Genomic DNA, 25,737 nt, shown 5'->3' with positions numbered 1-25,737 from the left:
ATCGCAAATACAGCAGTAATAGCATAAAATAAGCTGAAATATGCAAAAGATGGGTCGGGGGGAGCCATAACTAAATTTACAAAAAAAATCGCCAACAGTGTAGTGTCCGTGGGTCAAATGCAGAATTTGTCTTTGTTATGATCCAAGCCGGCCCGGCGCTTGCTGCGTTCAATTGCACTTGGAACTCGCAAATCCGACCTCCGAACCGGAAAAATGCAACAGTACATTGTAATGTAGCAGTGTTAGGCTGCTTACAGTCACTGAATCGCTGGTAGAACACTTTGTCTCCACGTCCCGTGTCTTTCTTCAGCTGTCCTCTCAGCTTTATTAAGGAGGAGGAAGTTGCAGTTGCTGTTGTTGTCGTTGTTGTGGTTGTGCGCGACGTAGAGCTGCCGCTTCCACTAGCGAGTTTTCTTTTTCCCGCAATTGCACGTTCATTCAGCCTGGTGAGGGAGGAGGAGGGGGGAGGAGGGAGGAGGGGGGGGGGGGACTAAACGAGGCTGCTCTCTCTCTCTGACAGCTGCCCACTTGTTTATATCTGATAAGCTCCGCCTGGCTCCATCTAGTGGCCGAATTAAGAATTTGGATTTGCGATAATGCTCCTTTAAAGCTCCAGTTGGTAAGTTGACGAAAGTGAAAGTAAACTCCGCGACTTGGTCGGAAATTTCAAGACAATACTCCGTCAGGTCCCTTTATGAAGCTCTGCCAAGCGCCCCACACACACACAGACACACACAAAGTAGCCATAAACGCACCCACAGAAGATGTACCGTATCCATAGCACGACGTGTAGGAGCGGCGATTGGCTGCTCCTCCTGCTCCCTCTACCTGACTGGTGGAGAATCGTCGGGCGCGGTGGATTTTGGCAAATATGATTACAGGCTGTAGGTGGAGCCAGAGGAGTTGGATTTTGTCCTAAATTACTCATTTAATGTCTGACCATCAGAATATAGTGACAGTTCCAGCAAATATGACTGAATAATTGTTACCAACTGAAGCTTTAAGGCGGCACAATGGGCTGTGATTCTGCTGGGTCCAGTGGTTTTTGGATATAGGCTCATGCTGAACATTGTATTGATAAACTCATCAGTCATTCTGTGTTTATTGGGATTTAGCAGATTTACTTTGCTTTACTTTTTTATTTTTGCACAAAGTTAAAATAATACAACATAAAACATGATAGGTAACAATAGGACAGTGCAGGGAGAGGCAAAAAGCCACAATGGGCTTATTTTTAAGCCTACACCTTATATTACAGTTTAATGTAAAACAAACACAAAATAACATGAAAAAATGAATTTAAAAATATTAATGACAACAATGATATAATAGATGATAATAGATCAGTGTTTGATAGATAACATTAAGCTTCATTGTTGAAAACCACTGTGCTGTGGAGCCGTGGTTCTGCTGGAGTTCTTCCAGTCTCTGACAGAACCTCCTGAACCTGAAGAAGGTTTTAACTGAGGCTCAACAAGACTTTACAGAAACACCATCGTCTACCTGATTGTAACAGTGAGGTGGAGCTGATGTGGACTCGGTGGTTAGAGGAGCTGCTGCCGGATTCACCTGTTGCTCCCGGGGCTTCATGAAAAGCAGCAGACTGGTGTTTATCCAGGCTGTGTCACAGTGATGTGAACTCTCTAGCTGCTCATGTGCTCATGTTAAACAGGAACTATGCACGACCCGGTGTCCCAGCTCTGGTCCCAGCAGCACCACGCCCCACAATAACCCATAATCTATTCTTTAAGTCACAGATAAGGCTACACAAATATAGCGGGCGGCTGTGGCTCAGGCGGTAGAGCGGGTCGTTCACTAACCGGAAGGTCAGCGGTTCAGCGGTTCGATTCCCGGCTCCCCCTGTCTGCATGTCGAAGTGTCCTTGGGCAAGACACTGAACCCGCACCTGCCCTGTGTGATTGTGTGTGAATGATTATCTTCCAAAGCCTGTCTGTGAGCAGTGCTGTATGAATGTGTGTGAAAGGGTGAATGCGACCATTACAGTGTAAAGCGCTTCGAGTGGTCCGAGTTAGTGATGTGTCGGTCGCGAACGATCCGGCTCTAAGAGCCGGCTCTTTGAAGTGAACGACGGGAGCCGGCTCCTCATTGGGAGCCGTTTTAGTTTTTTTTGCTCCTCTGCTTGTTGTAGTGAAAGCCACAGATCGACGGGGGAAGGGGGTAAAAACGAAACTAATCAACCAGCGCATCCAGCACGAGCCTGTGGCAGCACCTCTCTCTCTCTCTCCCCCTCTCTCTCTCTCTAGCTGGTGCGGGCACTCACGCAGGCACATGGACAGGTAGCGTAGTGACAGTAATAAACAAATGCGCTAAATCGCGCTAATGCGTTCAAATTGCTATCCTCCCCCCATCTGACAGTCTGACCGTCCGACAGAGGAGGGGGGGGGGGGGGGCATTTGGGCATTTAAATAAGCAGTAAGCAGTTCAAAGGCAGAGTGTAGATTGTGCAAGGTGAAAATCTCATATGGAGCAGGCTCCACAAACAACCTGCAGAGGCACATATGTATGCAGGATGTACAGCATTGACAATTTTGATTGATTATTTTGATTTTGATTTTTTCTTTTTTTACATGAGAAGTTTTCATCCATAAGTGCAAAAGAAACGTTAGTCTGGAGCCCTGGACTTTGTTTTTTATAGGCCTACTTTATAATTTATTTTTGTAACACTCTATTCAAGGTTGAGTGTGTTCAGTAAATAAAGGCATAAATGAAAATATTTGATATGTTTGTTTTTTTACATTAGTAATTAATTTTACACATAGTTTTGCATTATTTTGGTGATAAGCAACATAAAATCTGAGGAGCCACTTGGGAGCCGAAAGAGCCGGCTCTTTTTAGTGAGCCGAGCCGAAACAACTGGCTCTCCAAAAAGAGCCGGAATTCCCATCACTAGTCCGAGTGACTAGAAAAGCGCTATATAAGTGCAAGTCCATTTACCAGTCCAAGTCCATATACACATGGTAACACTTTACATTTGTTTATTTGGATGGGACAGTGCACATTAATGAACATATAAAAACATGTAAATGTGCCGGATTATTATAATTTCCATCCGGAGTCCCAAAACATAAAAACAGTACAGTGACAGAAAAACATAGTATTATAAACGACATAAGAATGCAGAGAACAAGGACATAACAAAACACGTATATGATAAAATAATGATAAATAATGTTAAATAATGTTATCCACCGCTCCATGGATTGTCTTCTGGTTGGCTTCATTGAAAACAAATGCACATGGCCAGGTGGGGGAGGAGGGTTAGCAACACAGAGGAGAAGCTGCCAGACTTGTGTAGTTCCCCTTTAAATGTCACATATCAGTAAATGTATTGATTTTAATGTGTCTGGTTAATGTGGGATACAGTTAATATTTGACTGTTTCTCAAAGCTCATTTTATTTCAGTTATCTGTCCTGTAGCTTTTACAGTGTTTAAAGAAAAGTAAATTAAATAGCTGTTAAAAGCAGGAGGTCAGCTTGTGGAAACATCAGTGTGCTTCACCATGGTCTGACTGGAGTTTTCTTCACTAACAGCTTCTCCTTCATGGATGCTGACGACCTGTGAGCTCCATGAAGGCTCATGACAGAGGCTCATCACAGCTGCTGCTGCTACATCACATGCTGTCCACCTGGATTCATCAGCCAGCACATCTTCCCATGTGTCACAGCTGATCTACAGGGATTCAGGCAGCGTTCACACAGACTCTACACAAAGGTCAGAGACAGTCACATCCACCAGCACTGATACACAACTCTGAGTATTGATCTATTAGTATTAAGTTTATTAAGTTACCAAGATGGTCGGCTACACAGCTGATGAGTTACTGAAGGTCTGGGTATCATCACATAATCAATCATTCTTTTTTCTAAAGCAAAGAACCTATAAATCTGCTGTTTCAAATTGAAAACGCTGCTTTTTTGGTCAGTTTCTTTTATTTTGACTTTTTCACACTTGTCTGTGTACCTAGCTACTCTCTCTGCCAAATGAGAAATGAAAAGATTAAGTAGCAAAACAAAACTCAAAACTGGATTTTTTTAAAAAGAATTAGTTACTCTCATTTAGTTATGAAACAAAAAACCAATTGATCACATGATTTTGTTTCTAGTCTTTGGTTTAGAATTACAAATCAGATACTTCCAGATTAATTTGATTTCTGGATTCAAAGTAAATAATGATTAAAAGAACTACAAAAATCAAGGAGGCATCATCTTTAGTTATTTAATCATTTCTTGATTGTGGCACCAAAAATCTCTTATTCTCTTTTGGTTTTAAAATAAATCACAGACTTGTGTTTTCAAATTATATTAAATGATGGATTATTTGATGAGACTCAGACCTGAAACAGTGAACATTTAACACTCACCTGTTCATATTCTGATCAATGTAACGCAGTGCCACCTAACAACCACAAGGGGTCAGGGCATGAACATGAATGAACACTCATATGAAAGTGGTGTGTTCAGGTAGAAGGTCACATGACCAGGCTGGACTGCAGGCTCACTTCACTGTGTTTCAGAGTGGACTGGTTTCTGGCTCTAGTCTGAGCAACATGACTGGGAACACAGTCAGTCCACTGTTGAAGAACCATAACAACTGTAACCTACAGACTACATGAGTATAGTAGTTACAGGAGAAGCTTATGCACTGCAAAACCCCCAAATCTTTCCAAGAATATTTGTCTTATTTCTTGTCAAAATGTCTCATTTCTAGTCAAACTAATCTCTTTCCACTTAAAATAAGACTCATCACCTAAAAATGAACTTGTTTTTAGATCTTTTTCACTTGTTTCAAACTAATTTTCACTTGAAATAGGTAGAAAAATCTGAGAAAGAAAAACTTGCTCCACTATCAGATTTTTCTAGTTATTTCAAGTGAAAATCTGCTTGAAAAAAGTGAAAAAAATTGTGGGTATTTTGAGGGTAATAAGATTAGTTTTGACTGGAAATAAGACAAATGTTCTTGGTAAGAGTTTGAGTTTTTGCAGTGTGGGTTAAGGTAGGAGCCAGCCAATCATCTTCAATCAAACACTATGACAGTTAGTATCATATATCGCCGTGACGACAGACAGGACGTTGGATGTGATGTCAGAGAAGTGACATTGTCAGCGAGCCACACGGCTGCAACAAAGGATGTAAGGAGCCAACCAGTGGCGTAGCTGGGCTGTATTCCACATGGGTTTTGAGGTCCAAGGGGCCCGCGTGCGCAGCGGGCCACATTGCACACACAAATAGAGGACAGAAAAAAATCATATTTTAGATGAGTGTCCTTCAGAATGATGCTGCTAAAGCTCAAAACCTCTATCAAATGATTGTACAATGTATGAACATTATCTCTGCAGTGGTTGATTCTGATAAAGTGTGCTGTTACTGTTGTAACGAATGTGAGCTGGAAAGACTGAAATGTTGTTGTTGCTACAACTTTAAATAAAGTTGAAAAATAAAATAAAATAAATAAACAACAAAGGTTCGGCCGCTCCTAAAGCCCGTCCAGACCGATTTAGATGTAGCTAACACCTGTCAAAGTTCTGTTCAAACTGGAAATATTGTGGATTTACCTTACAGTCTATGGCAGGGGTGCTCACACTTTTTCAGCCTGAGAGCTACTTTTCAAGTGACCAAGTCAAAATGATCTACCAACATTATTAATGATTCACGTTTATTTATAGCCTAGTATATGAACATACATAACACTTCATATACAATATGTCGGTGTAGCCTACCTTTCATAACTGCATGAATCCATATGGACAATAAATGTCCATACACTTTTAGTCATCCAGTCGTTTGTCGGACTATGTGGGGGGTTAATAGCGCTGCAGCTGCATTTACCGTGCGCCCCTGTCTGTATGTGAACCTGTGTCTGTCTATGTGCGGGCAGAGATAAGAGATGGTGTTTTTTTAATAATCATGCTAGCGTTTCACCATCTCTCATCTCCGCCAGTCAGCCTCTCAACCTGCCGCCTCTCTCGCGTGCGTGCGCACCACACGTAAACACAGTTGGAAACACTGATCAAGCTGTGCGTACGCACAACTCTCCGCAATATTCCATTGATAAATCACACCGGACCCAAGAATGGTGCGGACATGACACGTCATCTACGCCACTGGAGCCACCAGAGCAGCAGAGAGAGGTGAGTTCACTATTCACTACTATTAATGATGCACAGTAGAGTCTGTTGCAGAGCAGCGTCCATGTCAGAGATTACAAGAGTTTTTATTACAACAACTGTCACATTCACTGAAAAAGCTTCGGACCTTCGGGGTGACCTCCGTGTTATGTGGCCCACTGAATATGGCAGTAGTGGAACTCCCATCATGCCTCTGGGCTGAGCCGACGGCGTTGTGGATTTGATGCTGCGTGTTCATGAATGCTATGCTAGTGGATTAAATGGATGAGTAATGAGACTTTTACAGGAACCACATGGGGCTTTGAACCATGGATTTTCATCAATGACAACACTGACAAACAACAAAGATAATGTTCAGTAAAGTCAGATGTGTTAAACCTACAGTCACTGATGTTGTGGTTCATTTGTTTGAATCATAACCAGGAATCAGTGTTTAGTTGAAACTGTTTCCATTTTTACTAACAGGTGAATATTGTATGTAACGGACTACAACTCGTCGGATGAAATTAGTATGAGAGCCTTTTTATGTTGACATGTATATTCACACAGTTCGTCTGCTGACAGTTCTATAGTTATATATTCCCTGTATCATTGTGTAGACTTCAGTCTGTTTTTCACTGTTCTCCACAGTTATATGCTACAGTCAGGATTAGAGGTGAGTATTATAAACTCTTTCATATTTATTCAGTCATTGTCATTGTAAATTGTTAAACTCCCTGTTCACAGGAACTTGCTCCTCATCCTTCTCTCCACCACAGTCCCAAGGGAGTCCAGGCTCCGCCCTACAACAGAACTCGCCTTCTGTGGCTCGGTTCAAGGTCTCGTTTCAGATTTCCATCAGCTCTCAGTTCATGTCTTGATTTCCTCACCATCTAATGCGGCCTCTTGTTTTGGTCTCAGTGGTTTGTTCTGTGTGTGTGTGTGTGGCAGCGTCGCCCTCTGCTGGTCGTTAGACGCACCTACACCACTCAACTCTTTCCTGAGCAGACTTGACCTCTGACCTCTCTCCTCTTCCACAGATCCAGAAGTCTGCAGAGAAACCCAACCCCAGTTAGGAGCAGAGGGGGGAGGGGGGCATCACCTCAGCACACAGGTACGACCGGACATGACAGTAACATAAACATAAATAATAACAAACAATAACATAAACATTGAGGATGGACATGTGGAACAACTAAACAACACAACCACGTGTTATGTGTTATTAGAGACACTGACAGTGAAAGGTGTCAGTTTGATGGCGGTGTGATGATGTCAGTGTGACATCACAAAGTGTTTTTCCTGTTAGTTTCTGTTGTGAGCTGCAGGTCATGTGTGAAAAACTGTTTGGTGTGAGACGCCTCATGGCTGAAGATGACATCACAAAGATCATCAGAATAATACAGTGAAACAAATGATGAGAGTAACAGCTCTTCTATGTGTTCAAACACTCACTGAACACTGACTGGGATAAAAACAACTTGTTCACATGGCAACAATCAGCTGTTTGTGGTCATGTGATCAATGTGTTCAAAGGAGACTAAACCCTGGGTTTTGACTCACAGGGAGCAGTTTTATATTATATTATACAGTGACAGTCAAAGGCCTCAATGTGGCTGCTTACAACCACCTGTAACTGTCCTCAGCTCATGTTTACAATAGACAGTGACTGACATTTTATGCATTAATTATCATGTAGACCAGCAGATCAAAAGATTAGGTTCACTACGGGAGAACAGAGAACCAGCATTAAGCATCCATAGAAGACTCTGGACTTGTAATGAGAAATAACCAGGCAGTGAAGAGTCGGAAATGGGGACTGTTCTCCTTCAAATTAAAAGTTACACATTGGCAGCAGTGAATAATTTCAGAATAAGACGTCGACACCTATGGAGAGACATTTTAGTCAAAACTTGATGAATGAAAAATAAAAATTTGCCAGGAAATGTGTCTCAAAATAAATTCATTAATAAATGTAAACATGTACATGACACATAATGTTTGTTTATTAATTGTTGAAAATTCGTTTATTTGGATAAAACCCCTTGAGATGTACCATCTTGTTTTTGAGGGGGTCCAAACATATAGACAAACATAGATTCATGAACATGTTATCAACAATATAGAAAAACAAACAGACAAATAAAGAAACAAAACAAACAAACACAAAAAAGACAAAAACAATAGAACAAACAAAGGACAAATCACAGTTATTGTAACTACACTGGGACAAAACAAAACAACCATAATAAGGCCACGATGGTCAACACTGAGACTAAAATGACAGTATATAATGATTAGTATCAGTTCAACAAATCAGAAATGCATCTTCAGTGAAAACAGGAACAGGTCACCATGAGATGAGAAGACAGAGCTTGAAAATACCAAGAGAGGAACTGGATCTGATATTAGCAGGAAGGTTGTTCCAATCTGCTGGTGCTTTAAACATAAAAGCTCTTCTACCAAATGATTTATGAATTAATTTATTTACTGATTAATTTTTACATTATATTTTTATTTATGTCACATCAGATTATTTACAGGACCGATTAATACATTTTAATAATAAACTCAGTGTCATGGTAACAGAAAAATCATTGTCTGGTAGGATTAGTAGCTGATGGTTTTTGTGCTGCTCTACATGAGCAGGAAATGCACATCACATATAAAACTGATTCACATTGTTTTATTTTATTCAGTGAAAACACAAAGAAAAATAAATCACATGTAATTCATTCTATTCAGCGTCTGTACAACATGATGACTATCCGTTCACGGTCTGCTGTCCGCTAGCTAGCCGTTAGCAGCCCATCTGGCTAACACTAGCGGCTCAGCATCTGTTTTTGTGGACTATCTCGGTATTTCATGGACTATCTGTAACTTGTGCTGTACTATCTGCGGTCTCGACATGGCTTGCTGTTATCTGCTCTCTGTTTACCTGGTATTCATTGTCTCTCTCCCGCTCTCTCCCTCTGTTGCATGCTCGGAGGAGATGACTCCTTGGGGCTTTTCTCTCTCTCTCTGTTCACCAAACAGTGCAACAGACTCTTCCAGTGACCACAACAGTGACTTTGCTTCTCTGCTGCTTACAATGTCTCTGGGGTTACCTCCACTTGCAAACTTCTCTATTCCTCTTCTGTCTTCTTGCCACGCTATGAGCCTGCTTCGCAACATGATTCTGTTACCATCTAATCTGCCTGCTTATCTCAAATGTAAAAACAGTGATTCATCTTCTCTTTGCCGTGCTCTGATTGTGTTACTACTAATGATTTCTGGTAATGTGCATGTAAACCCTGATCCCCCTGACTTTGTTCCCTACTCAAATGGACCTCAGTCCCAAAATCTCTGCTTCAACGATTTTTGTAATAGAAATTGTATAGGTTTTTTACACATAAATGTAAGAAGCTTGGTGCCAAAAATGGACCAGCTCAAAGTATGGGTGGAGTCCTCCAATCCCCATGTCCTTGTTATAACGGAGACGTGGCTTCGAAAATCTGTCCCTTACCCTGATACCAACATTACTGGCTATAATTTATTTCGCCAAGATAGATCTTCTAAGGGTGGGGGAGTAGCGATCTACTCTAAAGAACATTTACACTGCTCAGTGGTATACTCAAAGTCTATCCCAAAACAGTTTGACCTCCTGGTTATTCAGATGAGGCTAGCACACAATCTTTCTATCACCGTGGCCGGCTGCTATCGCCCTCCTTCCGCTCCTGCATGTACTCTTGAGGCCCTGAGCTGTGCATTAGCACCTTTCACTAAGTCTGAGTTTGTTCTGCTCGGGGATCTCAACTGGGACATGCTTAAGCCTCCAGAGAAAGTTACACTCCAGCTCGACTCTCTCAATCTTCATCAAATTATTACCCACCCGACCAGGCTTAACCCAAACTCTCCAGATAAGGCTACTCTGCTGGATCTGATTCTCACCAACACTCCCCATATGTATCATTCTGGTGTGTTCTGTAGTGACCTCAGTGACCACTGTTTTATAGCTTGCACTCGTAAAAACACCCCTGCTAAACAGCCCATAACTATCAGTGTTAAACGCTCACTAAAGCACTTTAACACTGAAGCTTTTCTTCATGATCTGGCTAACATTAATTGGCACAGAGTCAGCCTAGTCTCCACTGTAAATGATGCTTGGCCCCTGTTCAAAGAGCAGTTCAGTGCTGTGGTCAACAAGCACGCCCCCCTTAAGAAATTTAGAATAAAAAATCGTCACAGTCCCTGGTTCACCCAAGAGCTCACATCCCTTCTTAAACAAAAAAATGCTGCATGGGGACAAGCTCGCCTATCGAAGTCCCCTTCTGACTATCTTAGATTCCGGCAGCTTCGCAATAAGGCCACACAAGCTGTACGACAGGCTAAATCTGGTTATTTCAAGGCACAATTTGCTCAGTGTAGCTCTGATCCCAGCGCCTTCTGGAAAACTGTAAGAAAACTGACAAGACAGCTATGGCAGATACCTTCAACAGCCATTTCACAAAGTCTGGCTCTGTCTCTGTCTCTGCGCATACTCAGCCCAAATGCTCTACTATACCGCCATCGACAGCCCATAGTTCCTCTCGAACTCCCTCCCCACACAGTTTCTCTCTTCGTCCACTTGCTGAGTTTGAGGTTCTAAAGGAGTTATCTGCGCTAGACCCTCATAAATCAGCTGGGTGCGATGATCTTCCTGCATTTTTTATTAAAACCGCGGCTCCCATTATTGCTGCACCCATAACTGCAATCTTTAACCTTTCTCTCGACACGGCTGAAATACCCTCAGACTGGAAAGAAGCTATTGTCCTCCCTCTGTTCAAGGGTGGTGAGCAGTCCGACCCAAATAGCTACAGACCTATCTCTATTCTGCCATGTTTGTCTAAGGTATTTGAGAAGCTTGTGAACAAACAGCTCACAGACTTCCTTGCCGTCTCTGGTATTTTATCCGATGTACAGTCTGGTTTTCGAGCCGGGTATGGGTGTACAACAGCTACTTTAAAAGTGTTAAACGACATCACCTCTGCCCTAGACTACAAACAATACTGTCTGTGCTGCCATTTTCATTTTCATTGACCTTGCCAAAGCCTTTGACTCTGTTGACCACTCTATTCTTATCAGCAGGTTGAGCAGTATCGGGATCTCAGATCACTCACTGGCCTGGTTCTCTCACTATCTCTCCCATCGGGTGCAACGTGTAAGGTTTGGCAACTCACTTTCTCACCCCCTCCCAGTTACTAAAGGTGTCCCGCAAGGCTCTATACTTGGCCCTTCACTATTTTCCATTTACATCAACAATATTTCCCAGGCTGCTGGTAACTCACTCATTCATCTTTATGCTGACGACACAATCCTTTATGCCTATGGTCCATCTCTCTCCTCTGTCCAAGCCACACTCCAGGATAGCTTTCTCCAGGTACAGCAGGCTCTATCATTATTAAAACTCTCACTCAACACATCCAAAACAAAAGCCATGTGGTTTCACCGGAAGGGCACTCCCTCTCCGTCTCCACTAATCATCTCTACCTGCGAGGGAGCTATCCTGGACCATGTGTCTGCCTACAAATACCTCGGCATCTGGTTAGACTCTACGCTATGCTTCTCACACCACATTTCTCAACTACAGGCTAAGGTCCGGGCTAAACTCGGTTTCCTTTATAGACATTGTCTCGCCTTCACTTCCTCTGCTAAACAGACTCTCATTAAATTGACAATTCTCCCTACACTCGATTTCGGTGACACCATCTATCGTACTGCTTGTAAAGGCACTCTTGCTAAACTGGACACACTCTATCATTCTGCTATCCGTTTTGCCACGAACGCCCCTTACAATACCCACCACTGTAGTCTTTACTCCCTGGTAAACTGGCCATCACTTCACACCCGCCGTCAGATCCACTGGCTCACTCTCATTTACAAGACCCTTCTTCAACGTACACCCCCCTACCTGTCCTGCTTGCTGCACCGACTTCCTGTCACATACAACACTCGGTCCTCCCATCTCATTCTGTTAACAACTCCTAAAACCAGATCTACATCCGGCCTTGCATCTCTCCAGTCAGCTGCTGTCTCTGACTGGAATGCTTTACAAAAACACCTTAAACTGGATAACTTCATCTCCATCCCGGCCTTCAAAGACGCCATCTCACACCTTTTTACAGATTCTTGCAGCTGCTTCCCTACTATTTAACTACTCAACTATCTAACCCTTTCTTCAGTTTCTGCTTGTTGAACGCCCATTCCTACCGCCGTTGGCCTAGGCCACTTTCTCTGACACACTGCTCGCTAATGAATCCTGTAATATCTGTAACAGACATTTACTCTCTTTTATGCTTGTAATAATCTTGTCTTCTATGCTTGAATATCCTTGTTATTAACTTTTATGCCTTGTTTCTGCTGAATGTTTGTATTGTTGTGTATATTTGTTATTGTCTTTTAACCTATCTTTTCTCCCTCACAGCCCCCTCCCCCCCCCCATCAAGAAGCTTATGCCTCTTGTCAGGCCATCATTGTAAATAAGAACATGTTCTTAATTGATTTCGCCTGGTTAAATAAAGGTTAAATAAAAAAAAAGATGTTTGTTTCCAGTTGTGTTTCTTGTTGTGTCTATTTACCTGTGACCAGCTCACAAACAGCCTGTAAAGTTGAACATGAACAGTGAATTTGTTTAAAATGTGTTTTTCTCCTCAGTGACGCTGGCGGCTCAGAGACTTTTAGCTTGGTGATATTAGGCCTTGTCCTTCATCAGCAGCTGAGTAAAAGTCACCATGGTTTTTGTCCTGTAATAATCGACGCTTCCATCTTTAAAGGAAGCTTAATAGTCTCCTCGTTGCTCCAGAAATGCGCTCTTGTTGTTGCCGCCATTTTGTTATGTAACGTATCTATGGTAACGGTTACGTCAGCTGGTTGAACGCTTTCAGATATTGGGGTACTGTGTTAACATGCTCCAGTATCCTGGTTTCTTTCGGAGTTCTCCAGGCAGCAAAATCGGGTTTCTCAAAATCGGGATATGAGCTTATCCCGATCTCTGGAATCGGGAAATGGTGTTTACATGCGCAAACGCAAAAACGGGGTAGGACTTAAAAGAAATTAAAATCGGGGTACTGAAGTGCATGTAAACGCAGTCCATGTAAACACTTATTCCGATAGTTACTTCCTGTTTGGGGGTTTAAAAACACACTGGCAGCAGCGCACACTGATCTACTGAGACTTGTTCTGTCACCTGAGTTAACGAGGTGGACGAGAGTGTTTGGAGCTAATGAGAGGAGAGAAAAAAGAGAGCGAGTAGTACCGACCCGATATTGCCGTGTATCTTGTTTTCAGAGTAATCCCGCTTCTTTCCCCGCTCTCGGCCCGTTGTCTTCACCGTCTTCCACTTATGTAACTCCACAAATTTCCAGAGCACACATGGCTAATTAATATGCACGTGCTGTTTTGCATTGACCATATGGTTGTGTTTGGGTGTATAGAGGGCAGGATATGGCGTGTTCATATCTGCACTTTTCTTGGGTCCGGTGTGATTTATCAATGGCAGGAACAGTAGTACACATTGCTGAGTCTGCTTAATAACAATGTACAATAGGAGTACAGCAGCTCTTAAAATCTGGCGCAGGTCCATTTTGAGTCCTACTGAATGGGATAAATTAAGCGACTTCCGCGTTTATTGGTTTGTTTACAGTAGTGCAGGAAGTCTACAGCTCTTCTTCTGCTGTTGTTTTAGGGAAAAAGACAGCTCTGCGCATGTCAAAATGCTGTTATTCTGAATAAAGCTTGGTGCATGTGTACACACGTCATGATCGGATTATTTGATTTTGCGGCCATGTAAACAGTGGGTTCGGATTTTCCGATCCCTCAAATTTTTTATTTGATTAAGAAATTTTGCGCATGTAAACACAGCTAGTGAGAAGGTTTCTGTGACAGGAGGAGACTCTGATTCACTCAACACAGACTCACTGAGGAACCAGGATAGAGTCCAAACCCAGGATGCAGAGGTTGGGTGAAGGTGGTGTTGAAAGTGTAGAGGTGGATCAGTGAGTCAGAGGAGACTCTGTAGAAGGACAGAGAGCCAGCAGGACAGTCCACATACACTGCTACTCTGTTAGAGACAGAGGAGGAGGAGGAGGAGGAGGTGATAGGTGTCCCTCCGCTATTGTGATAGACTCTGTAACCACCATCATCATCAGAGCATCTCAGACTCCAGGACTGATCGTTCCATCCAAACCAACAGTCATCACTGCCTCCTTTCCTTCTGATTCCTCTGTAACTCACTGATATTTCAACCTCTCCTCTCCTCTCGACCTCCCAGTAGCAGCGACCAGTCAGACCAGTTGAACACAGCAGCTGAGGCCAGAAGTCAAATCTGTCTGGATGATCAGGATATGACTGATCCTCCTTCATAAGTGTCGCCTTTCTGTTGTGGTCAGACAGTTTGATCTTTGTGTTCACTGTGTTTGTGTCGATTGTGAGTCGACAGGAATCTGATGGAGAGAACAAGACACAGCTGCAGTTATTGATCATGTGATCAGTTATTGACAGTTTGATGAAGACTCATGAGGTCAGTGATGTGACAGTGTGAAGATGGTTGAATGTGCTGCTCAAAGTAAAAACACACTTACACTTCCTCAGACCTGGTGTCAACCATGGGACTCCAGCAGGCTCCACCCTGAAAGGAGGAGGGGGGTCAGAGCAGCACATTCTCTGTCAGCATGCACACATGGACATTACATGGCTCTCACACACACACTGTTTTATCACTGTGTTCATCTGGAGGCTTGTATGTATGGATGAACATTGAGCACAGAGAAGAAGGAGCTGGAGTCTTTATCTAGTGATGATACAGAGCAGGAGGAGACCAGGAGGAAACACTTCATCATGTGTTTTCTCCATGTGATGTCACTTCAGTGTGAGACACACTTTCACTCTCTGACTCTCAAGCTGTGCACCAGGAAAGAGGAAGAAGAAGAAGAGTGCAGCTGTGAACAGTGGATGGTTTCAGTGTTTGATGAGGAAGGAAACACACTCAACACGTTTGTTAGAGCTCAGTGAAACACACAGTGAGTTTAGTGAGAAACACTGAGTGTGAACACAACTTGTGTTTGTTTGAAGAAAACTCCACAGGAAGCCGAAGAATGAGGCTGTGAGCAGGTTTCCACAGGAGCCACAGCAGCAGTGAGTGGATGAAGGAGCTCTAATAGAAACTATCTGATCACAGTGACAGGACGGATCAGGATCTCATGATCAATGACTCTGTTCTTCTCTGCTTTTCACACAGATCAGCTGCAACACACTGACTCACTGTGATCAGTCACATGATGTGGAATAAAGCAGCTGTCCTCAGGACCAGTCCTGAGCTCCACCAAACCTGTCCACACATTTTGACTGGACTTGAAGTCAGAGTCCAGAGGAAGCAGAGAAACTGTAGAGCAGAGAGAACCAGGCTCAGCTCAGAGCACATGGACTCAGACAGGAAGTGAAGCTCCAGCTGCTGGAGACTTTCATTAAGGAGCCACTTTGTGGCTTCATCTGATCTGGAGTCAGACGTGTTGGAGCAGCACACACAGTCTGAAAACAGCTGTTTGATCACACACACATTCAGCCACAAACACTGATTATTACACTGTTCACTACACTCACTTTCTTCTCATTGACAGCTCCAGGCCTCTGGACAGTCACACTTGTGATTTACTGTCTCCTCAACACAACAACACATCTCATCAGGACAAGATCAGGATCTCAGAGAGACTGAGCTGATTATTGATCATCAATATCTGACCAGACAGAGACCTGATGGTGCCGCCTGATTTCTGTCTCTTATTTCCTCCTTGGTTGGAGACGCTGGGAGACGAATGTCTCTGAGCAGTGGACATGGTTTGATTCTTGTTGCTGTGTTGTTATTAGTGTGTCCACACTCAACAGGTGTCTACAGTCTCTGGGACTGTTCAGGTCAAACACTCTGTTGGTTCAGGAGCAGTTCAACCAGCTGCAGCTGAAATGTTTCCTGATACACTCTGAAATAAAGTCTGATCCAAACATCTGGAGAGACTCAGAGCACAGCTGCCAACAGCTGCTTTCATCACTGACATCTCTTCTCCTGAATATGACACAGTGAGTCATGATGAGACACTGAAGTCATCATGAGGAGAAACTCCTGATCCCAGTAGTTCATCACTGTGACTGATGAAAGCTGCACAGCTCATGTTTGAAACACTCTGAGATTTTGTCTTCAGTATAAACTGTGTTGGGACGAGTCAGATGTGACAGAGGACGTCAGTGGAGTGGGCGGAGCTTCACTGTGGCCTACACCACCTCTGGATATGGTCTGAGTGATGGGATCTGATGTCATCAATGCATGGATCACCTGAGACAGATGTTAATACCAGGTGTGACCAGGTGTGAACGGGGCCCTAGAAAATGTTCCAGCTCCTCCTCCTCTACCAGACTGTGTGTGTGGCTGCAGCAGCCTCTCCATACCTGAGAGAGTCCAGTCTCCAGTCTGGATCCTCCAGTCCAGCAGACAGCACCTTCACTCCTGAGCCTCCTGGATGATTGTAGCTCAGGTCCAGCTCTCTCAGATGGGAGGGGTTGGAGCTCAGAGCTGAGGCCAGAGAAGCAGAGCCTTCCTCTGTGATCAGACATCCTGACAGACTGAACACACACAACAACACACAGGAACCCTCTGTCAACACTTGCTGCTGTGTTCAAGTGTCATCTGATAAACAGCTGGATGGATCCTCACCTGAGAGTCTCCAGTCTACAGTGTGGACTCTCCAGTCCACCAGACAGCAGCTTCACTCCTGATTCCTGCAGGTTGTTGTTACTCAGGTCTAGGTGTCTCAGACTAGAGGACTGGGAGCTGAGGACTGAGGACAGATCTTCACAGCTTCTCTCTGAGAGGTTACAGCTGTTCAGTCTGAAGAGGAATTCAAGGAAAAACACTTGCATACTCAATATGAAGGAAATAACAGGTTAGAATCATAAATACACAACATTTCAACACAAACCCGAGAGTTTACAGTGTTTCTTACTCAAAATGTTCCAGTTTGTATAAATAGATTCATAGATTTGATTATAAACGGTGATTCATCTTTGTATATTCATATAGTCATATATTAGTTTTGTTGTTTGTGTATATTAGGGGTGCAACGGTACAGGTAGCCCACGGTACAATATGTACCTCGGTTTTTGGCCACGGTTCTCGGTACGGTTTCGGTATGTGTTTTGTGCAGAGACCTTTTTTTTTCTCCCAAAATAATGTTTAAAATTGATATTATTTCTAATATTAGGCTACTACTCCTTGTAGAGCTCTCCTCTCTCTCTCTCTCTCTCTCTCTCTCTCTCTCTCTCTCTCTCTCTCTCTCTCTCTCTCTCTCCCTCTCTCTCCTTGTTCAGATAAAGTGACGGTGCAGAACAACAGGAACGATCAAACAGATCCTCATGGAGAATCAAACATTCAGTTGAGGTCTAATAATTCTCCTGATGGAGTTTACATGTCCTGTCAGCCGCTGCTTTCAGTCTGCAGCTTCAGATAAAAAGGAGAAACTCAGAGTAAGTTGGAGAAAACCTGCTCCCGACCAGGCTAGGTTCACGGAGTGTGTTGCCATAGTAACTGACTCCAAGCTTGAGTTACCTCTCTTTGTGAAACGGGCTGGAGTTACTCCTCTAAAATGCCGAACTATCCCCTTAAAGAAAACACACAGACAGATGTTTACTGGTTCACTCTTCTTGACTACTGCAACTCTCTCCTGTCAGGATGTCCGAAAAACTCTCTAAAGAGTCTCCAGCTGGTCCAGAATGCCGCAGCGAGGGTTTTGACAGGAGTTAAGGCCCTTTCACACCGTGGACGTAACGAATAAACGACAAGAAATTGCGAAATATTCGGCGGCAAATATTTCGCATCAAAACCATTAACACCGGCGGCGACACGAATATGCGACAGATGCAACAATTAGATTCCAAAGTTTCGCTTTGCGACGGGTGGTTCTTCGCCTCCACGTCGTTAATTATCCCTCACGTCACTATGCCACTGTTGTCTTGTTACCAACTTTACTACACACAGCAGCTCACTGCCTGATCAATATCTGATCACTGTCCTGACAGTAGGCTATATACACTCTATTGCTATTTCTCCTCCTCCTCTCCTCTTTCCACTTACCCCCCCTCCTTCTCCTCCTCCTCCTCCTCCTCCTTTCCTCTCCTCCGAGACACAGGTTATTTACATTGTTTACATTAGCGGCCAAGCACGTGTCCATGCGCCCGTGTCCGTGTGTGTGTGTTTGTGTGTGTGTGTGTACGTGCGGTGCGACCGTACGCCAGAGAGACGGCAGGTGGAGGGGCTGACTGGCAGAGATGAGAGCAAAGACGGTGAAACGCTAAAGAAAAAACTTTTTTCCTGTGGCGGGCCCGAGACTGGGCGGCCACAGTCTGTTGGGAAACAGCTGTCTGTGTTCTGACCGTTCTGACGTGGGGGGTGTGACGTAGCCTACCTCCTTTTCACGCTACATGATTGGTTGATGCATTTATTCGCCGGGCGAAAGCTCAGAAAAATCGACCTCGCTGCGAAAAAAAATTATGTCGCATTTTCGCCGCAACACATTCGTGGTCGGTGTGAAAGGACCTGTGATGAAAACCGGTGTTCGAAAAAAAATATTGACGCGCAAATTATTCGCACGAAAAATACGTCTCCGGTGTGAAAGAGCACATCTCTCCCACCTTAGCTTCTCTCCACTGGCTTCCTGTAGGATTTAGAATAGACTTCAAAATCCTTCTGCTGACTTATAAGGCTCTTAATGATAAAGCTCCAACCTATCTGAAAGAACTAATCATTCCTTACTGTCCTACCAGAGCACTCCGCTCCCAGAATGCAGGTCTGTTAGTGACTCCCAGTATCTCTAAAAACAGACTGGGAGGTAGAGCCTTCAGTTACCGGGCTCCTTTACTGTGGAACCAGCTCTCTCCATGGGTCAAAGAGGCAGACACTCTAACTACATTTAAGTCTAGACTTAAGACCTTCCTTTTTGACAGGGCTTTTAGTTAGGGCTGGTTCAGGTAGCTCTGAACCATTTTATAGCTACGCTGCCATAGGCTTAGACTGCTGGGGACACATCTGGTCACACAGAGCCCTCTCCTCTCCTCTCCTCTCCTCTCCTCTCCTCTCCTCTCCTCTCCTCTCCTCTCCTCTCCTCTCCTCTCCTCTCCTCTCCTCTCCTCTCCTCTCCTCTCCTCTCCCCTCCCCTCCCCTCCTCTCCTCTCCTCTCCTCAGTATATTTTTGAACTGTCATTTTCTGTTGTACTTTGTAGTTTGGCCTTGGTGTCTCGCACTCTCTCTGTGTTTCCGCAGATCCACCGGAGCTCCATTTCGCACATTCTGTGACATAAACTGTAAACTGTTTTCTTGTCTGTAACAACATCTATTGCACGTCTGTCCGTCCTGGGTGAGGGATCCCTCCTCTGTTGCTCACCCTGAGGTTTCTCCGATCTTTCCCTGTTAAAAGGGTTTTCCATGGAGTTTTTCCTCAGTCGATGTGAGGGTCTAAGGACAGAGGATGTTGTTACGATGCCATGTAAAGCCCTTTGAGACAAACTGTTTGTAAAAACGGGCTATACAAATAAAATTGCCTTGCCTTGCCTTGCCTTGCCTCTTTACCTGGTTTGAGTTACCTCCCTTTCTGAAACGGAAAACCCAGAGTTTGCCTCATTTCAGGGTTAACAGACTCAAGAGTTTTCACTAAACATGCTTTGTGAAAAGGACCCCTGAACTGTCTGTGAACAGCCCCTAGCTCCTCCCTCTGCACACTCCTTTAGTCTTTCAGTATATGGTGAACACTCTGAAGCCACTTTCAAACAGAGATCGCGCTATATTGTCGTCATGGAAGACGTCACTATGCTGGCAGCCACAGTCTCTCACTGGGAAAGAAGATGCTAGTCTATTCTGTTTTTTTAAACAGACTTTCACTACCTCTCATCCCTGTCAGTCAACTCCTCCTGCTGGACCTCGGTCTTTCTATCGTGCGCTGACACGCGGGCACGTGGATACACGACCACACACATGCAGTGTGCATGGACAAAGTCCTGCTGGAACTCTAATAAAAGCTAGCTAAATGTGCTAAATCGCGCTAATAACTAATTAATTTTCCCTGCTGGGCAGTGTGTGCATGTGCAAAGCGCCTGCCTTAATAACAAATAAAATAAATTAAATTAAATTAAATTACAGCTACTGTTTAGACTGTAGAAAAAGGCTGCATGTCTACAGGACAACAGTCAACATGCTGATCTCAATGATTTGTTTACGTACTGTATTATTTGCTGTCAATGTATTTCCATGCACAGTGTAACAGAGTAATTATTTTTATTTTTTATTTTATTTAAAATTTTTGCGTGTAACAGTATTCAACCTGACCCTGCTGCTCATAACAGCCTACTGTACAGTAGTGTGTTTGTAGTGATTCAGTCTAAGTTAGGACAATAAAGGGAAAACCCTGCCTTCACCTCCCAAATGACAGCTGTCAGATGAGCCAACAAACTTTCCTGCTTGTGTGTGCGCCTATTTGTCAGTATCTAAACAGAGCGTGTGAGCGATGAACACACACACACAGAGCTGAGGGGCAGTTGCGCTTGTTGGCCGACCGGTGCGGAGACACGTCTATCGGGGACACACCGGCCGCCGGGCGCGGAAGCGCCACAAATAGCCACGAAGCACGGAGAAGCGGAGTCAGTTTCCTTTCGGCGCCGATGTTAACGGATTATGTCGTTCACACCAGCAGCCCCGCAGCCGACTCGTGCCCTGCAGTGATCATTTCGGCGTCTGGTCTGTTTTGAGTGTGAGCTGCGAGCGATCGTGTCAAGCCAGACAGGAAGTCACACAAAGAAACAACGAAAGAATCCGGTTGATTTTCAAAATAAAACACCACGATTGACAAATGCAATGATGTGAATGCAGCCGGTGTACCGTGCCCCCCCTGCAATGGCTATGCGCCCTATGAGCTGAGTGAGTGATTCCTCCTGTTGCTGCTGTTGTTCACGACATTCAGGTAATTAGACGGCGGGAGGGGGGGGGGGGGTCTTAACACTTATTAACAAGCAGCTGAGATAAACATTGTACAGAACAAATCATCCACTACCTACACCAACCATCATCTATATTGTTTTCTCCAAACAATAAAATATTGGAACCGATTCCTGGAATCAGTGTTTTAATGTTCACACCACTTCAGATGTTCAGTGAGCCACCACCACCAAATGCAGTTTAGTTTCTTCAGTCAGTGTTTGTGTACACGTGTAAGTTTACACTTAAATAGAACTCCTTATAAGTTCAGTTCATACAGATGAAAATGAACTAATTCATGTTAATTTGTTCTGTTTATTTAAATAAATAATCAGCTGTTGTTTTTCAGTAGAACCTCCCTCTCCCTCCATAAACAGTCTCTAATCACTGCCACTAACAAACTATATGAATTAATGAACAAAATAACAAAAACAATGTTGAGACTGAGAAAATATTTTACCACTTGAGTATATGAGTCATATTCTGCCTAAAGTGATAAATCAGGTGCAGTGAAGGTAAACTGTATGTGGAAATATCCAGGGGCTTTTTCTTTTTCACTTGTTTGTTCATCAAACTGCTTCAAACACTCAAACAAACTGTCTTCAGCAGTAGATGTGTCTGTACTGTCTGTAAAAAACTAGTGATGCTGGGCCGTCTCCATGGAGACGTCATGAGACGTGATGTAAAACTGTCATAAAACCTGAGCAGTGTTCACTCTGGTGACAGTGAACGCTGCTCAGGTTCATCATTTATAAACTGATTCATTCAGTTCAACGTTCACAAAAAATATGAACATGTCCAATGAAGCACAGCCTTCCTCTGTGATCAGACATCCTGACCGACTGAACACACACACAACACACAGGAACCCTCTGTCAACACCTGCTGCTGTGTTCAAGTGTCATCAGAGAAACAGCTGGATGGATCCTCACCTGAGAGTCTCCAGTGTACAGTGTGGACTCTCCAGTCCAACAGACAGCAGCTTCACTCCTGAGTCCTGCAGGTTGTTGTTACTCAGGTCCAGGTGTCTCAGACTAGAGGACTGAGAGCTGAGGACTGAGGACAGAGCTTCACAGCTTCTCTCTGAGAGGTAACAGCCGCTCAGTCTGAAGAGATGATCATGAAGAATTAAAGAAGAAAGGAGTTTATTATCTGACCTGTTGCAAAAACAAAAGTGTTTTTATGTAATGATGAATAAATCCAACTATCTCTACACTTACAGAGCTTTGTTAGAGGCTTTGACCACTGGCAGCAGCCTCAGAAGAGCCTCCTCTGAAGCAAAGTATTTCTTCAGGTCAAACTCGTCCAGATCTTCGTCTGGTGACAGTAAGATGAAGCCCAGAGCCGACCATTGAGCAGGAGACAGTTCATCTGTAGAGAGACGTCCTGATCTCAGGGACTGTTGGATCTCCTCCACTAGAGAACGATCATTCAGTTCATTCAGACAGTGGAACAGGTTGATGCTTTTCTCTGCGGAGGGAGTCTCTTCAATCTTCTTCTTGATGTACTGGACTGTTTTCTGATTAGACCGTGAGTCACTTCCTGTCTGTGTCATCAGACCTCGTAGAAGATTCTGATTGGTCTTCAGTGAAAGACCCAGGAGGAAGCGGAGGAACAAGTCCAGGTGTCCATTTGGACTCTGTAAGGCCTCGTCCACAGCGCTCTGGTAGAAGTTTGTCTCTGCAGATTTGACTTCTGTTGTTTCAGTCTTCTTGGAGGTTGTTTGTTGTTGTGACATCAGGTTGAGTCCAGAGATGATGAAGGTCAGATGGACATGAAGAGCAGCCAGAAACTCCTGAACACTCAAATGGACGAAGCAGAACACCTTGTCCTGGTACAGGCCTCTCTCCTCTTTAAAGATCTGTGTGAACACTCCTGAGTACACTGAGGCTGCTCTGATATCGATGCCACACTCTGTCAGGTCTGATTCATAGAAGATCAGGTTTCCTTTCTGCAGCTGCTCAAAAGCCAGTTTTCCCAGAGACTCAATCATCTTCCTGCTCTCTGGACTCCAGTGTGGATCTGTCTCAGCTCCTCCATCATACTTGACCTTCTTCAGTTTTAGATGAACCACCAGGAAGTGGATGTACAGCTCAGTCAGGGTCTTGGGCAGCTCTCCTCCCTCTCTGGTCTTCAACAGCTCCTCCAGAACTGTAGCAATGATCCAGCAGAAGACTGGGATGTGGCACATGATGTGGAGGCTTCGTGATGTCTTGATGTGGAAGATGATCTTTCTGGCCTGCTCCTTATCTCTGAACCTCTTCCTGAAGTACTCCTCCTTCTGTGGGTCAGTGAACCCTCTGATCTCTGTCACCATGTCAACACAGTAAGGAGGGATCTGATTGGCTGCTGCAGGTCGTGTGGTTATCCAGAGGCGAGCAGAGGGAAGCAGTTTCCCCCTGATGAGGTTGGTCAGCAGCACGTTGACTGAGGTGGACTCTGTCACATCAGTCAGGATCTCAGTGTTGTGGAAGTCCAGAGGAAGTCGACACTCGTCCAGACCGTCAAAGACGAAGACGACCTGGAACTGATCAAACCTGCAGATTCCTGCTTCTTTGGTTTCAGAGAAGAAGTGATGAACAAGTTCCACCAAGCTGAACTTTTTCTCTTTCAGCACATTCAGCTCTTTGAAGGTGAAGGGAAATGTGAAGTGTATGTCCTGGTTGGTTTTGTCTTCAGCCCAGTCCAGAGTGAACTTCTGTGTTAAGACTGTTTTCCCAATGCCAGCCACTCCCTTTGTCATCACTGTTCTGATTGGTCGGTCTCTTCCAGGTGGGGCTTTAAAGATGTCTTCTTGTCTGATGGTTGTTTCTGGTCTGTCTGGTTTCCTGGACGCTGTTTCAATCTGTCTGACCTCATGTTCATCATTGACCCCTCCAGCCCCTCCCTCTGTGATGTAGAGCTCTGTGTAGATCTGGTTCAGAAGAGTTGGGTTTCCTGCTTTAGAGATCCCCTCAAACACACACTGGAACTTCTTCTTCAGAGCAGATTTGAGTTTACGTCGACAAACTGGAGCAAAACATTCTGAATGAAAAAACAAGAAATAAGATTCAGAAAGAAAATATAACATTTTAATTCCTCTAAATAACGACTATTTGAACATGTTTCCCTCCATGTGTCGATGTCCGTGAACGTCTCATTTGTCCATCATGTTGAATCTTCAGAGAAATCCTCTTACTGCTCTGCAGACGCTCAGCCAGCTTCTCCTGCTTCATCCTCCTCAGGAAGTTCACTGTGATCTTCACTAATGCCTCTCCACTGCTCCTCCTCTGCTCTTCATCCTCACCATCCAACACCTCCTCATCCTCCCTCGGACTCCCTGAGCATTCTGGGTAATCTGGACTCAGAGCCTTGTGGATCTTCTTCAGCTCCTTCTTGACAAAAGTGACCATGTTCTCCTCCAGCAGCTGGAACAGAAACTCTATGAGTGACAGCATCAAACTAAAACCATGGAGCCAAACATCAGATCCATGTTGGACTGACTGACAATCCACTGGTGTCAAAGCATGGAGATGATTGTGAACACAACAGATGTAACAGCAGCTGTTAACATCTGTTGTTGTAATGTTTATGTCCTCACCATAAATATTGAGTCCATGTGTGTTTGATGCTGCTGGGCAGACTGACCACTGGGAACCTCTGAGCTCTCCTGGTCCACTCTGTGGAGGAATCAGTGTCAAGTCAACATCAGTACAGAGAGATAATACAAGATGGGCTTTATATGTCCCCTGAGGACGTTCACAACAGACAGAGGCACTTTGATTTCAGACCTGGTCCAACAACACGTCGTACAAACTGGTTCTTTTCTACAATAACCTGAGTCTGACTGTCAGTTACAGCTTACATCTGATCAGCTGATCCACGTCCTCCTTTAAAGTTAATGACCACTCTCTTTGATTCGTCGCTCTTTAAAGACAGACAGCTGGGTTCAGGAGAGTCTGGTTTCTGCTGCTGGATCCTGAAACAACAACACAACTGATAAATGTGCATGTTGGAGAAAAACTGATGGAAAATATCTTCAATCTTTTAATAAACACAACAACTGAGTTTTAGAGAGAAAAGTCCTTCTGACTGTTTTAAATTCTGACCTTCCATCAACAGATCGACTGTAGTCAATAGGACGATCCAGTGATGAGTCGCTACTAACGGACTCATCACTGGATCCAGGTCCAGGTCCAGGTCCAGGTCCAGGTCCAGCAGACTGTGGCTTGTGCTGCTGCTTTGGCCTTGAACACAACACACACAGAGTTTTGAGTGTGAATAATGATGGAGCAGTGATCTGAGTCATGGACAGTTAGAGATGCTCATCTGACCTTTGACCTCTGGTCCTGTGTTTACGTTTCACACACAGTTTCTTAGAGGGAGGTGCTCCCTCCTCTCTGTCCTCACACTGATCCATGCTGCTGAGCTCACATCCACATCAGCTCACACACACTTTGTAGCTTCACCTGCAGAAGAAACACACATCATTCATGTGCACACCAGCTCACATGTCCATCATGTCTCCAGCTGCTCCTCCACTGATTGGCTTTTCTTCTCTGCTTCATATCAGTGTCAGTTGAATGCAGTCACACAGCAGTGAGAAAGAGG

At 44.2% G+C, this 25,737-nt stretch overlaps 2 protein-coding genes across 2 annotated transcripts in view; both read right to left on the bottom strand.

Moving 5' to 3' along the window:
• Window positions 1–25,246, bottom strand: part of LOC146975383 (protein NLRC3-like) — an 85,613-nt gene extending 60,367 nt beyond the window's left edge. The window contains exons 1-3 of the mRNA XM_085794768.1: window positions 24,992–25,246; window positions 24,728–24,806; window positions 24,326–24,554 (exon numbers count right to left, since the gene is read on the bottom strand). Of these exons, the coding sequence (XP_085650894.1) occupies window positions 24,326–24,554; window positions 24,728–24,806; window positions 24,992–25,137 (454 nt within the window). The 5' untranslated portion in view covers window positions 25,138–25,246. The remainder of the gene's footprint in view (window positions 1–24,325; window positions 24,555–24,727; window positions 24,807–24,991) is intronic.
• The window catches only part of LOC146975382 (protein NLRC3-like), a 40,795-nt gene that overhangs the window by 14,113 nt on the left and 945 nt on the right, over window positions 1–25,737 (bottom strand). The gene's annotated exons all lie outside the window — the stretch shown is intronic.

The sequence above is a fragment of the Trachurus japonicus genome, chromosome 13 (assembly GCF_045865225.1).
Source record: "Trachurus japonicus isolate A0001 chromosome 13, Traja_1.0".
Taxonomy (NCBI): domain Eukaryota; kingdom Metazoa; phylum Chordata; class Actinopteri; order Carangiformes; family Carangidae; genus Trachurus; species Trachurus japonicus.
The sequence above is the reverse complement of the archived record's forward strand: the minus strand, read 5'-3'. Positions and strand labels throughout refer to the sequence as shown.